This window comes from Centroberyx gerrardi, chromosome 3, assembly GCF_048128805.1.
Source record: "Centroberyx gerrardi isolate f3 chromosome 3, fCenGer3.hap1.cur.20231027, whole genome shotgun sequence".
NCBI classification, from domain to species: Eukaryota; Metazoa; Chordata; class Actinopteri; order Beryciformes; family Berycidae; genus Centroberyx; species Centroberyx gerrardi.
In genome coordinates, this window is record NC_135999.1 from 11,218,723 (window position 1) to 11,232,594 (window position 13,872).

The 13,872-nt window shown below is 41.7% G+C and overlaps 1 protein-coding gene across 1 annotated transcript; it reads left to right on the forward strand.

Annotated features, from left to right (window-relative positions):
- Positions 1-1,082: 1,082 nt before the first annotated feature.
- LOC139909880 (tetraspanin-5) lies at positions 1,083-9,730 on the forward strand. The gene is made up of 10 exons (XM_071897046.2): positions 1,083-1,475; positions 3,344-3,394; positions 3,925-4,071; positions 4,646-4,816; positions 4,961-5,086; positions 5,645-5,692; positions 6,393-6,509; positions 6,609-6,670; positions 6,830-6,883; positions 6,977-9,730. The coding sequence occupies exons 1-9, from the start codon at positions 1,392-1,394 to the stop codon at positions 6,840-6,842; spliced, it is 819 nt and encodes a 272-aa protein (XP_071753147.1). The 5' UTR covers positions 1,083-1,391; the 3' UTR covers positions 6,843-6,883; positions 6,977-9,730.
- Positions 9,731-13,872: the final 4,142 nt, after the last annotated feature.

Below are 13,872 nucleotides of genomic sequence, written 5' to 3' on the forward strand. Positions count from 1 at the left end.
TCCACAATATATTTACCTCAATCTATGCACGGAGAACCTCAGAACAGTTCACATGAAAGGGACATTACAGCTCCTTCTTTTTACATCCCGCCACCATGGCACAGTATGTCATCGTGGTGGCGTCTGTCTGTCTGTCTGTCTTTCTTTCTGTCTGTGTGTCTGTGTAGACACATTCTTGTGAACACAATACCTGAAGAACAATGCACAATAGAAATATAGAAAAATATAGAAAATACAAACTGCACCTTACTGCATAAATTTGCTTATTAATAAGGGGAAGATCTACTGTAACTCCTTCATACTCTAAAGTATAGAGTTCATATGAAAACCACCATGTGTTATGTAAAGGCCAGTATGTTGAAATAAAAATATTTGCTAATTAATTAGTTTAATTTGACACCATTAGCATAATTGTCTCTGTTTAATATATCATGGGGATTATGGCGGAACATAGGGCAGCTCTCTTAGTAGCAAAAGATAATCATCCACCACCTGCAAATTTAGTAATCTGGTGGATGATGATGATGATGATGATGATGATGATGATAGGCCTAATAATAACAGCTGGAGGCAACTGCTTAACTTCAAGTTTTACGGTTCGGCAAATGCAGTGTATTTTAACCTCACACTAAGATCTATGGTTCAGATGGTCTGTTTGTCATTATATCCATTCATCATTGTTACAGGATAAGCATGAAAGCTAATATTGTCTATATAAAATAAAATATGAATAAAAAATATTATAGTGATTTCATAGGATAAAAAATACCATAAAGTACGAAAAAGGTCACTATTGTGTATCCTACCACTTACACAGTCTAAATCCCTATTATGGTGATTTTTTTTTACGTTGCGGGTATGACAATGATTTCACTAGTCAATAGTAAGAGATACTGAATCCTCAGAGATCAAATATCATATGGATACAAATACTGTGATCAGATATCACGGAATAAACATAGAAAGGGCATAGAGAGACTCCGCTGCAGGAAGTCCCGCCTCTTCTCGCCAGTAAGCGCCCTCATTGGCTCCCGAACACATCAATTAAATAACAGCCATGTCTAGATTATGGATCAGATAGAGGACTAGCGGCTTTAATCTGGCTGATTTCAGTGGATTTATTTCACCGTTATACTGTGAGATCCGTATCGGGAGCAGACCCACCGCCCCGCGGGACACGCCGACAGAGAAGCGCTCCTCTCCGGGCCTCGTCGACACCGTTTGTCACCCGAGACACAAGATGCTGTTTAGAATTAAACGCTAAAAACAATTGACGACGCATTTGTCGAGCCAACAAAATAAAGGGTGTTTCCACAGCCAGCCTGTCAAACAGAGGACCGTAGATGTGATTCCTTACTACTGCGGGGCGACATTAGCGAAAATCCAGCCAAATGATGTCAGGAAAGCATTTCAAGGCTCATGAAGTCAGCTGCTGCATCAAGTATTTCATATTTGGATTCAACATAATATTCTGGGTAAGTCCCCCTTGTTTGGCCGCCACTCTGGGCCTGTTCTGTCCTTCGCTTGACACACTGAAATGTCTTTCCCGATCAACATTAGCTTTAATTCCCCCCCAGTGGGTGACATTGTCAGATTCAGGGCCTTGTTTCTTCCCTTTCGTTTTCACGGGAGACATTTGATTACATCACAGAAACGGACTTCACTCCTGTGCACTTGCTCCCATGTCAGTCCTCAGCGAGCTTTTGTTTTTGCTCTAGTCAGCATCAGTCTGCAAAGGTAAGGCATTTGTGATCCGAAGCATATGGGGTTTCCTAACTTTTTCATGTCAAGGATCCTCAAATAGATTTGCTTTTGACCACAGGACCCCCCACTTGGTGCTAGTTTGTCCCAATGGACCCTCATCTGATGATACTGTTGTTGTCAAGTAATGACTGAGCATTGAATTGCATAACTGTCCATACTGTAGGTGGGAAGGGGGCAGCAGTGCAGCCCATGATCAGTCATCTTCATACATTCCCTTATTTGTGCAGACTTCTACTTCTAGTGCGTGAAAATGAAACACCTCCTCGTATGCTTGGGACCCCCCCTGGAAGCCCCTCAAGGACATCTGGAGGTCCCACTGGGGGGTCCCACCTGCTGTGAGGTGCACGTGCCACCCAGCAGGCCAGACAGGTCAAGACCTCATCATGCACTTTTAAAATTCCCAACGTTTTGACCAGGAGTCCAGCCCGTCGGCCACTTCTCCTGAATGTGCGGGTTACAGTAGAAAGCTTTGTCTGCCGTCCTGCGGCGTTGGCTCTTGATGAAACAGAGGCAGTGTGTTGGCGTCCCGTCGCTGGGCACGGACCTCAAAGCCATGAGCAGCGAGGCCACATGTCAGGCTGTGGAGAGGCTCTCAGCCAGCCATGTGGCGTCCTCTCTGACCTGCTCACCATTTGTTCATTTACCCATTGGAAGAAGCTGCCAGTGTCTACAAAAGTATCTATTTACCATGCATCTGTTTCAGAAATAACTGATTCAATTTAGGGCTAAATCAAATCACATTCCACTTCTACTGGACACTGGCACCTAAAGATTTCAGTGTGTGGATGGATGAGTGATAGATAATTCTGGTAGTCTGTAACATGTAAACTCAGCACTAAATCTTACAATATTTTACTCTTTTATCCCCTTGTACACAAAACCTTCCACATCACTAGGATATAACTTGTCCTACTGATACAGGAGGTAAAACAGGAGGTAAAACTACGGATCCAAGAGGCAAAACCAAAAACTTTAGATTTTAGGAGCAAATAGGTTTATTTAAATCAAGCTGGCATCCAAAATGAAATGAGACAAACTACAAAAACAAAACAATACCATGTGATTACTGAAATGTCAGTGCTGCAACATCAGCACTCATTCTTATTATTTTTTTTATATTTTCAGTAAGTTTAAGAGTTGTTTGTTTTTCGGTTTATATCAGAATACAATGTCCTGTATTTTTTTTTTTAGTCATTGTGAGGTTAGCCAGTTGGAAAATGCAATTCATGCATACATGCCTATCTTAACAAATCATGGATTCTGGTTTTAAAAGTTCCATACTTGCTCACTCATTTTGCTTTCAGGCTGTTTAGAGATGCTTTCTAGTGTAGGAGTCTCCTGTTGATATTTCAGAAATGAGATGAGAAATGTTAAGTAATAGAGTATTGCCAGGAAAAATCTCTCTGTGGTTTCTGTGTGCATTTCTGCAATGTTTGTCTTGGAAACGACAAGCTCTTTTTTAGACGATGGACAGCCAAGAGGTAAGGGAGGCTCGCACACGGTGTTCTGCAATACAGAAAAATAACCTCTCTCTCTCTCTCTCTCTCTCTCTCTCTCTCTCTCTCTCTCTCTCTCTCAGTTACTTGGAGTGGCGTTCCTTGGCATCGGCTTGTGGGCATGGAGCGAGAAGGTGAGTTTTTTGCTCGTATCTCTATGGGTGAGATGGGAAGTTGGATTGATGGATTTTGTTTATCTTTTCCACTTACGGACATCAGCGGATGATAAATAAAACTGGGTGTGATGTAACGGCTAAGGAGAGGGCTGGAGGAGTTCTGGTTGACATAACACAGAACAAATTTCCGGAGAAGGCCATTACATTTATCAGTAGGTTGTGTACGCCCATCCGTCTGCTTGAAATGGTAAGGTGAAAACACTGGCTGTACTGAATCAGAAAGGAATGTCATGCTTTCCTGTGGGAAGCCCTTCTACACAATGGCTTCTGAATGGATCTGATGCATTTCACAGATTCATTGTGTTCCCTGAGACGGGGAGGCAGTGTGTGTGTGTGTGTGTGTGTGTGGGGGAGGCGCTTACAGTGTAGTGAGTTTTGCAGTGTCTGTGTTTTACCGAGGATCAGTATATTTTGTCTGAGTATGATTTTTACATTTCCATTCATGTTACTGCACCCCCTCACCCCCGCCTCCCTCTGCTTCGTCACAGGGCGTCCTGTCCAACATCTCGTCCATCACAGACCTGGGCGGCTTCGACCCCGTCTGGCTCTTCTTAGTGGTGGGCGGCGTCATGTTCATCCTAGGATTTGCTGGCTGCATTGGAGCGCTGCGGGAAAACTCGTTCTTGCTTAAGTTTGTACGTTCCCCCGATCGTATATGAAAACATACCGTGCAGCGTGGTCAGAGATTAACAAGGGCTCTGGGCAAAAATGCCTTAAAAGTTAAGAAAATGGCAGCAAAAAATGCCCTATTTCACCCTATTGACATTGTTTTTTGTTGAGTTGTCATATAGTGACGCATTAATGTGACTACTATCTCCCATGGGCCACTATAGATGATTCATGGAAGCTTATACCCAGACGATTCTTTCCGGTGCCTTCTGGGAGAGAAAATTGGAGTGGTATTTGATGAGAAGTGTGTACGCAGCCCAAAGTAGTAGGAAATGTCTCAAATTGTTACTCTGTACTGATGGTATATTGTAATTTAAAGTAAAGAAAATCTTAGTGGTACAAATTGAGTGTTAATTTGGCAATATGCAATGCAATTAGAATTGCCACTGAAAAGGACCAAAATGCCCCAAAAAATCCCCATAAAAAATGCCCTCTGTTGTGTAGTTATAAGAAAGTTGTAGGGATTTTAGGATTCTTGTCCTCTGTGGTCTGGGAACACCTGTTAAATGCAGAGTGTGATGAATATTTATGTGTTTTTAGTTCTCTGTGTTCCTGGGCATCATCTTCTTCCTGGAGCTGACAGCAGGAGTCCTGGCCTTTGTTTTCAAAGACTGGATCAAGGACCAGCTCAACTTCTTCATTAACAACAACATCCGAGCCTACCGAGACGACATTGACCTGCAGAACCTCATAGACTTCACCCAGGAATATGTGAGACTCTTGTTTCCTTTTTACGCAGTATTGATTTCACTCCATTGTTTTTGAGTTCTTATAACAGTCTGAATCTTGGCCATTCATTTCTGTGGGACATTGTTGTATATATGTGTGGTTTTGTGTCTGTTTGACCCTTTTCAGTGGGAGTGCTGTGGGGCCTTTGGGGCGGACGACTGGAACTTGAACATCTACTTCAACTGCACCGACTCCAATCCAAGTCGGGAAAAATGTGGCGTGCCCTTTTCCTGCTGCACCAAAGACCCGGCCGTATGTGTTCCCAAAAACATGTTGCACTCAAGTCTGTTTAGTTCACAACCGGTTCATATCCATGTATGGTGAAACACAAAACGCTGAACAAGCTTACGGATGTCATTTGGAGTTATTGTGTCACAGGGTTGCAATACAGATTCAATAGGGCGCTTTGCAGCATGTCGAAACCCTGCGACTGCCGGTGGTTGAAGGGGAAATTCGTAAGGTCTGGCCTGTGAGAGATAGCGTGGTTATCTGTGTCCTGCAGAAGCCATGCGAGAGCCTCATACTGTCAACAGTCATGGCCGGGTGCCAGCAGGACATCCAGACCTCTGTGTTCGTCCTCACACACTCTGCCTGCGCAGCACAGTGTGGAAGCGGCTGGGAGGAGTTATCATGACCGAGGCTTTTTTTTGGCAGAAAAATGTCCTAACTGCTGCTCACTTTGCAAAGCAGTGACACCGTTCAGCAGAACAAACTTGCTTTGCTTCAATTCATGATTTGTGGGATAAATCGGTGTAAAGTGAGAGTTTACCTGTTGATCATGTGTAAGCGTGCACCCTCTTCTTTTCACAGGAGGATGTCATCAACACTCAGTGTGGATACGACATTCGAGCAAAAACGGTGAGTTGCACAGTTTACTGAACAGGGACCTGACTTTGGTCCGAGGTCGAGTCTCTCATCTAAGAGCAAACTACTGCCAAACTACGCAGAGTGCTATGTAATATAAAAACATGATATGAACTGTGCAAATCAGGAAAATTGCTGCTGATTAGTTGGCCTTAGCCAGGCTTATTTGGCTGCATGAGGTCATCAGGACCCCGCCCAAGGCACAATATTGCTCTTTCAGTATATTTCCATCTCCCCAATTCTTCAGAATTCAGCAGCTGGCCCTCCAGCACTATGGGCTGTGTGGTATTACTCATGCTGAAGCAATGCTCGGGAAGAGAAACCCCTCCCCCGTCATTTGGTTTGGCCTTACTCCATAGTAGCGTAATGTAAGGAAAGGCTGTGTTTATTTTCTTGACTCAAAAACTAAGGAAAACCCTGAAGTGTAGAATGTGTGACTGTTTTAACAAGAGTCAGACCAGGGAGACAATGAGCTGGGTGTCTGTCAGATTTGGGTTCAGGGAGATTTTATTGTGACCACAAAAGGATGGGGAGGATCATGTGCTTCCATTACAGAATAATTTAGGTGATCAAGTGTTACAAACCCACATAATTGACTTCCAAATTATTTAAATGCAGTAACTCTGTGGTTTCATAGAGGATAAAGTGTATCTGTATCTGCCTTATCTGATTTGTTCGTCGTGTGTGTTGTTAGGACTCTGAGCAGAGGACTTTCATCTATATCAAAGGGTGTGTCCCTCAGTTTGAGAAGTGGCTTCAAGACAACCTGACAGTGGTGGCGGGCATCTTCATTGGGATTGCATTACTACAGGTAGGGAGCGATCTGAAACATTTACATCTGTCTGCGTCAACTATTATTGTAGTGACAGCTTCATTTACCTAACCTGTATGTTTTTGTGTTTGTTTTCAGATTTTTGGGATCTGTTTAGCACAGAATCTAGTGAGCGACATTGAAGCAGTGAGAGAGAGTTGGTAAGTGGCAAAAACACATTAATTCAAGGCCAGTTTCACACACAGGTGTAGGTGCCTTCTTGACATTTCAAAAGTAGGAATAATCAACATGCAACTGTTCATATTATAGCTTCATTTTTAACGCCGTCTGTTCTAAAATCTGCCTCATGTCTTGTGCAGTTTGTTTACCTAAGACCTCCCATGGCATCTCAGAAAGCAAGAAGGATGTACTAGGTAAGCTCTATAGGATTTCATCATCAACATTACAGTATATGGATTTTTTTTCTGCCTTGGAGTGTGTCTGTACTAAAATGCCTCTTTCTACAGGCCTCTCCAGTTTGGACGCCAACTTTGAAGGGGAATAAATCATCTGATGTGTCCAGAATGAAGAGCCTCACTTCTGTGTACATAGTAATTTTGTAAGAGGTATTTGTGGTCCCTTTTTTTTTTTTTGAACGAAGCACAACCTCTGAGAAGTCTCTTCGCTCCCATAGACGAAAGCAATGTTGTACAAATCTTTTTCAGTATAAGCAAGTATGATGCCAAAGGGTGCGAGGACTCACGGGTCACCATAGGTTCTCTTGGAGGCGGTGCTTCGCTCAGAAAAGGCCCTTGGGTTTTCTATGTCTTACAGTTGCAGTTTTTAACGCTGCATGTAAGGATTGTGTACAAAGCTTAAGTGATTCTGGAAATGCACTGCATGCCTATTGTCTGTTAGTAGGACATTGGCTCTCTTAACTGTATTTCATTAATGTTAAGTATTTTAAAGTATTTGTAAGATAGTCACTAGTATAGAGTGAACCGGCTGGTTAGCACTTTGTGGAATGTTTAATGGAATCTACTCACACAGAGAACTGGTATTAGGTTTCGTTCCATTTCTGAGATCACACCCGCATCACGTAGCTGACAGTTTTAGAGGGTGGCACTCATCCTTTATTTAGATGTAAGCAGTGTTTTGTGGGGCTGAGGCCGATACACTAACATGAAGTATCATAAAGGGATATGGTGGTAAGAAGTGCTTTTTAAAGATGCAGTTTGTAAGAGTTTTGACCTTGAAAATCTAGTAAATCTAAAAGTGTCAGATTGGGAGGGATCAATAGCTGAATGGGACACCAACAGAAAGCGGCCTTAAGCACCTTACTCTCTATACCAGAGGGATGTAGCTCATTGCAGTCACACAACTTTTGTAGCGAGGGTGTTCAGCCAGAAGATATTTAGTAGATACTAGCTAGCAACAAAGATGGCGTGGCCAAGCAAACGTCCACTAGAGGGGGCACTTTCCTGAGAACTTACAAACTGAATCTGTCGGAGCTTGTTGGAGCTCCGCAATTTTCTGTTCAATTTTGACCTTGTCCAAAACCAGCCAGACAAGTAATGTGTGTATTTTGCACATTTCATCTTACTGTCACTCAGTGTTTCTTCATTTTCCTTTGATGTGTTACCAACGGCAATGTGTGTTTCTTTGATGAACTCTGCCTTCATGATGGTATTCATTGTTGGTTGTGTTTTCTCTTTCCATTTTGATCTGCAAGTTTTCACAGGAGAATGATACAAGCTTTTTTTTCCAAGGTCCACAATGGCATGCTGTTGGTGGCACTTACCTGAACATAGACAAACTTTTCAGTATATACTTGAAAATAGAGCAGAAAGAGCTCTATCACCAGCGTTATTTTAAATGCAAACAAATAGAATTTATACGTGTTTGATTTCTTATATTATCATATGCATTAGATTGCCTAACCTGCTCAAAACATTGCCTGGAAGAATATAATTTCATCTATTGTTTTCTTTTTATGGAACACTTTAAGGGCGCTTTTACATTCAAAAAGTAGCCTGGAATTAAACACTTTCTTTTAATGAAAAGACTTCCTAATGCTGCTACCATGTTCTACAGCAGTATGGTGTGCAGCCGCAGTGTGAAGCTGTAGCAGGCACCCGGGCCTTTTACTTTGCAGTATAACCTTCCGCAGCCTTGGAAAAACTGAACATCCTTACACAAAGGATATTGAACAGAGCTTTTCTACAAGGTGCCGTCTCATTGCTAATGAGATCTTTTCACAACAAAGGCTCGGGAAGACTTACTTGGTTTGTAAGAAATACAGCAGTACTGTCACATCTGGTGTCAAATATCCTTTTTCCCACTTAACGCTTCATATGATTGTTGGTATTTACTGATTACATTTTTCCTTACCACTCAGTGCCATACTTGTGATATTTCCATACTCCTGATTATAACTTTACTTTCGTTTCATGTGTATTCCTAATTCTTGTACATAACTGGATAGTGAAAAGTTGTAAATATATATGAATAAATGTGGTTCTTTGTATACAACTGAGGAATTTAGATTTTATGTGTGTGTGTGTGTGTATAGAAGTGCCTTGTGTTGGTTCATGTTTTTGCTGACCTTGTGCACAGTTATTGACGGCCTCAAATAATGCTTACAGATTGTATGCAGCTTTTGTCTTGATACAAGTGATACACATTAGACTTTGCCGTTTTGCAGGTAAAATATGTCTATCTTGTGGCCATTCATCCTCTATGGGTAAAAAGAGATAAACTGCTCTTTCATAATGTCTCCACCAGCAGTAAATAGTCTTTGCTTACCCATTTTGTCAATATGGATACGTATTAATGGTGCAGTTATGGGGAAATTAACAAATTGCAGCTTGTTACAATGTAATTTTATCAGTGCAAATGAATTGTAATGTAGTTACATCAGAGAATCATCTCCGGTTACACACTGATATGTTATGAAGTGTGGATTATGTCTCACTACCTCCATCTAGTGCTGTAGAGTTGATAGCGCCAACCAGAATGCCAGTAAGGTTACATCCCTCCACACCAGAGGACATTTATAACCAATATTACCATGGTCCTGAAAGTAGGCCTACTGCAGGTGTAAGTGACTAACGACTCACTGCTCAGTCAGTGGCAACAAAATAATCCTAACAGTTGGTGCCATACAGCACCGATTTTAAACACATTTGTTCACTGACTGTGAAAATCTATACGTGTATCTTCATGTAAGTAATGTTTTGCTTTTTTTGAAGAAGTAAATCAATAAACCTTTTGTTTTTCTATTTTGTGTGTGATAACATTTGACATTAATTTAGTGCCAATTCCTGCAATGAGGGGATTTCAATTTGAATGGATTCCCCTCTGAAGTAGTTCAGCTTAATGTATTATATTTGAAGACATATTAGTTTGCTTAGAGTAAATCTGAAAGCCACCAATGATGATTTTTTCTGCTTTATTCCATATACAATGATGTCAATGAGTCTTTATGATGCAATTTACAGAGGCACAAAAGTTATGTAAAAACATCCAAATGACCAGCAATGTGCAGGTGCTGTCACAAGCATGAAAAAAGCATTTTAGGTAACAGAGGAGTGGAATTATTCATCATAATTCCCTAAATACAGGGAAAATAAAAAACAAAACAACAAAACAAAAATTCCCATTGTTTCCATATAACCTTTTGAACCAGGGCAACATGTGATGGAGACCAGCTTCTGTGTTATTCGGAGACGACATGAGACTGTCACTCAAATTTCACCTATTCTGACTATTGTTGGTGTTTTGTTATGCCCATTTTCTATTTTATTGTAGAGCCAGGTGGAGCCATCCCCAACCTCAAAGTACATCAAAGATCGATGGGTCACATACACAGTAGAACTCTCTCTCTCTCTCTCTCTCTCTCTCTCTCTCTCTCTCTCTCTCTCTCTCTCTCTCTATCCCTCCCCCTCTCATTCAGCACAGATAATTTTGTTTGCAAAATATTTACAATTTAGATACCCACCTTTGATATGCATATCTGTCTGTTGTTATCAGGCACTGATGACTGACTATCTGTACAGTCAATGGCCTGACCTTTGTCCAGATGCCTCAGTCTTGCCTGGCCGGTCCCTTGACTGCAGACCAAGAGTCTGGAGATGCATCAGAGTCAAGAGTCACATCAACAGCAGCCTCTTTCCCCCTGATGTGATCAGTGCTTCCCTCTGATCACTCCTTCCTCTCAAATAGAGTCACTTACTGTCCAATTAAGTACAAATAAAGACGTAATAATATGCTAATAATTATTGTATTATTAATATAATCAACATTTAATAAGTTGTAATTTGAATGAATGATGATGAATAATGAATTTGTGTGTGTACATACAATTATGTGTGTATGTGTGCATCCACTCATCTGTGTGAAACTGTAGAGGCATCAGAGCAGCAACTAAACACTATCTATTCTACTAATCCTTATATTACCTGGAATCTAGATATGACAGCAGTGGTGTGTGTGTGTGTGTGTGGGTGTGTGTGTGTGTAATGGAGAATATGGGCAAAGGACATTCCCAAGGGCAATAACAGAGTGAAAAGCAAGAATAGGAATGATTACGAGAGAGAAGTTGGATAATTCAACTTTACTTAAAACGAGTGGGGAAAGAGGAGGGAGGAAACATTTAGGAGTAAGCAGTTTCTTCCTATGAGACACACAGAGGGAGGAGGTCCACTGCCCTGGGTTCAAGTGCAATTTCATCAACAGGCTGCCCCCTTAAAAGCAGTTCTGGTTCTGATGGCACTCAGCCTCTCACCATCCCAGTCACTCCTCAGCAGTCTTCAGTCTGAGGCTCCACACTATCTGGGCCGAGGAGACTGATGCAACTGATATAATGGAACATAGGTCAGTCAGGGTAATGATGAGCAGGTGCTGTGAGTGATAGTCTTGGTTGTCAATGACCTCACCTATAGTTTCCGCCTTTCTTTGAATGGTGTTTCCAGATCCTTCCAGTGCTCACATGTATTATGAGCATCATTATCACGTTCAAACCACTGGGTGCCTTTTTAAGCGGGGCACTGGTAGACTGGTAACCTTGCCGGGAAAAGTACTGACACACTAGTATAGACCAATCAGAGCTCTTCACTTTTGGGACTTTATGTTATGTTAATGATGACGATAGTTGAGTCTGTCACTGTGTGATTATGTGATGATATATGATAAAGTTATACTTCAAATTTAGCTGCAAATCCGAGTGCAAGTGTTTGCTATTTTCACCCATCAACACACCAATACAGTAGAGCAGGAAACACCTTCTAGGAACAGAATAGAATATACTTTTAAAGATAATCTCAATTAATTCATGATGGAACATTTGCAAAACAGTTAGGGATAACTCATTCATATATTCATCCATTCATACTTTTTACTGTAAAAAAGCAGTAATCCAGCACTGTGCCATAGGTGATGACATACAGTAGTTCTGGGTACTTTATCTGCAGAACTGCAGCAGTGGCTCCTGACTGCTGGTCACAGAGGGAGTTGGACATTGACATCCACAGCTGTTATCTGCTCACAGACCAGCTTCCTAATTGGAGACATCTAGCTTCAGAAGAGTGAAGGAAACATCAGATGAGATGAGACGAGATGATGTCTGTGTGGCTGTTTGGGTGATTGCACAATCTTGTATTGAAGAGACAAACACTGAAGAGACTGAAGCGATCTGTTATCCAGGTTCAGTATGGAGCTGGATTCAGAGTCACCGAGCTCCGAACTGGCAACCATCTCAGAGGAGGGAGACAGTTACATCAGCAGACCAACACTGACACCCACTGGCTGCTCATATTCATATCCATATCCACATGTATTCAGTGTATGAATGGTATATTGAATGGCTGAATGGTTTATTTTCCCTCATCCAGCAGCAGTCACTCCTTGGAGCAAATGATTCAGGCTTTTCTCAGAGTAGTTTGTTTATACTTTAAGGAATGAAATGACTTTTTGTGTGTGACAATATGACTTGTTAATGCCTTCATATGATTGTGTCTGAGATCTAAAAACAGTGATGAGGATTAAATTGACAAAGTTAAAGCTGTGTCATTAAGTTAATGTCATGATGTGTAAAGCTGCACCGTGACACAACCATTACCTTTACGAAAAAGGCCCAAGACAGCCAATAGTAATCTTAGAATACATATTAAGATATTATACAAACATAACAGCAAAGGTCCAGATCTATTCTCAGGTCTCAGGTCTATTATACTCAATACCAGCAGACATTACATAAAATAACGTACAATAAGGTTACTATAAACTCACTATTGAGTACCACAGGCACACTATAGGAAGTCCCTACAGGAACACCATATGAAACGTAAGGGAAAACGAAACTATGGTTCATGTGAACAAGCCCAACCCCGACGATTATTTAATCAAAATAAAGACAGAAGAATATGTGTGAAGTAGTCCTGTTGATGAAAGTGATGGAGGGTCCCATCAAGTGAAAAGGCCCCTGAAAGTCTGCAGGCCCCCACCCCCCCCCCCCCCCTCCACCCCAACAACCCCCTATTCACATAGATGATTAAAAGAACATTTAAGACAGCAGACTGAGCTTTTCTCAATATCTGCTGTTTTGGAGGAAATCAGCAGTAAATTTAGTGTACGGAAAATGTGACGTGTCAGCCTAGCGTGCAGTGGCATTTCCTCTCTTTGCTCACCAATTTGGCTGGTGTGAAATTATTCCATTCATGCCGCACAGACTGTCAGCATACTGCCCTGCTGCTGAAATATGTAAAAAACTTTTCGGCCTATTAAAAATGCTGTAATTTGACGCCCTGCCTCAGGGAAAGGCTGGTTTCACCGAGACAAACAGCCTGCTTCCTTCACCAAGTCGGAGCGACAATGTAGCGACTGTTAAAACATCCCAAAAAGAAATTAGGTGAAAGGTTTGTGAGATGAGGACGTCTCTCTTCTACTGCTGGGTAAATATAACTAGATGCTCTTATATGTTGCGCTGAAGGAATCAAAAGCGAAAGTAGTTTCTTTTGCAGCATCAAAATAACATTGCCGTTATTATTACGGACCATATCTTATTTGTTTGGGCGTATATTGGAAATCTATAACATAGAGGGCAATTCTCACTTGCCGCTTGATGAGTCTAATCAATCAGATAATCCCATTTTAATTGATTAGCCTATCACATGGCCGCGGCAGACGCAGCTACTGCCCCCTGTATAAAGAGGCACCTCGCTGCACCTATCGATAGCAGCAGTTATTGTCAAATCTCTGCTCCACAGGTTAATGATTTGCGGGTTAAATCGTACTTAGAACTTGAGCGTGGAGTTTGGAGTCTGCCCTCCCCTCTGATAAAACATAATAGGAGCAGCTCGGACTTGCCGAGCCTTTCTTTTTGGCCTTTTGGTGCCAGTTCAGCCACTGGCTTCTTTTAGTCGGT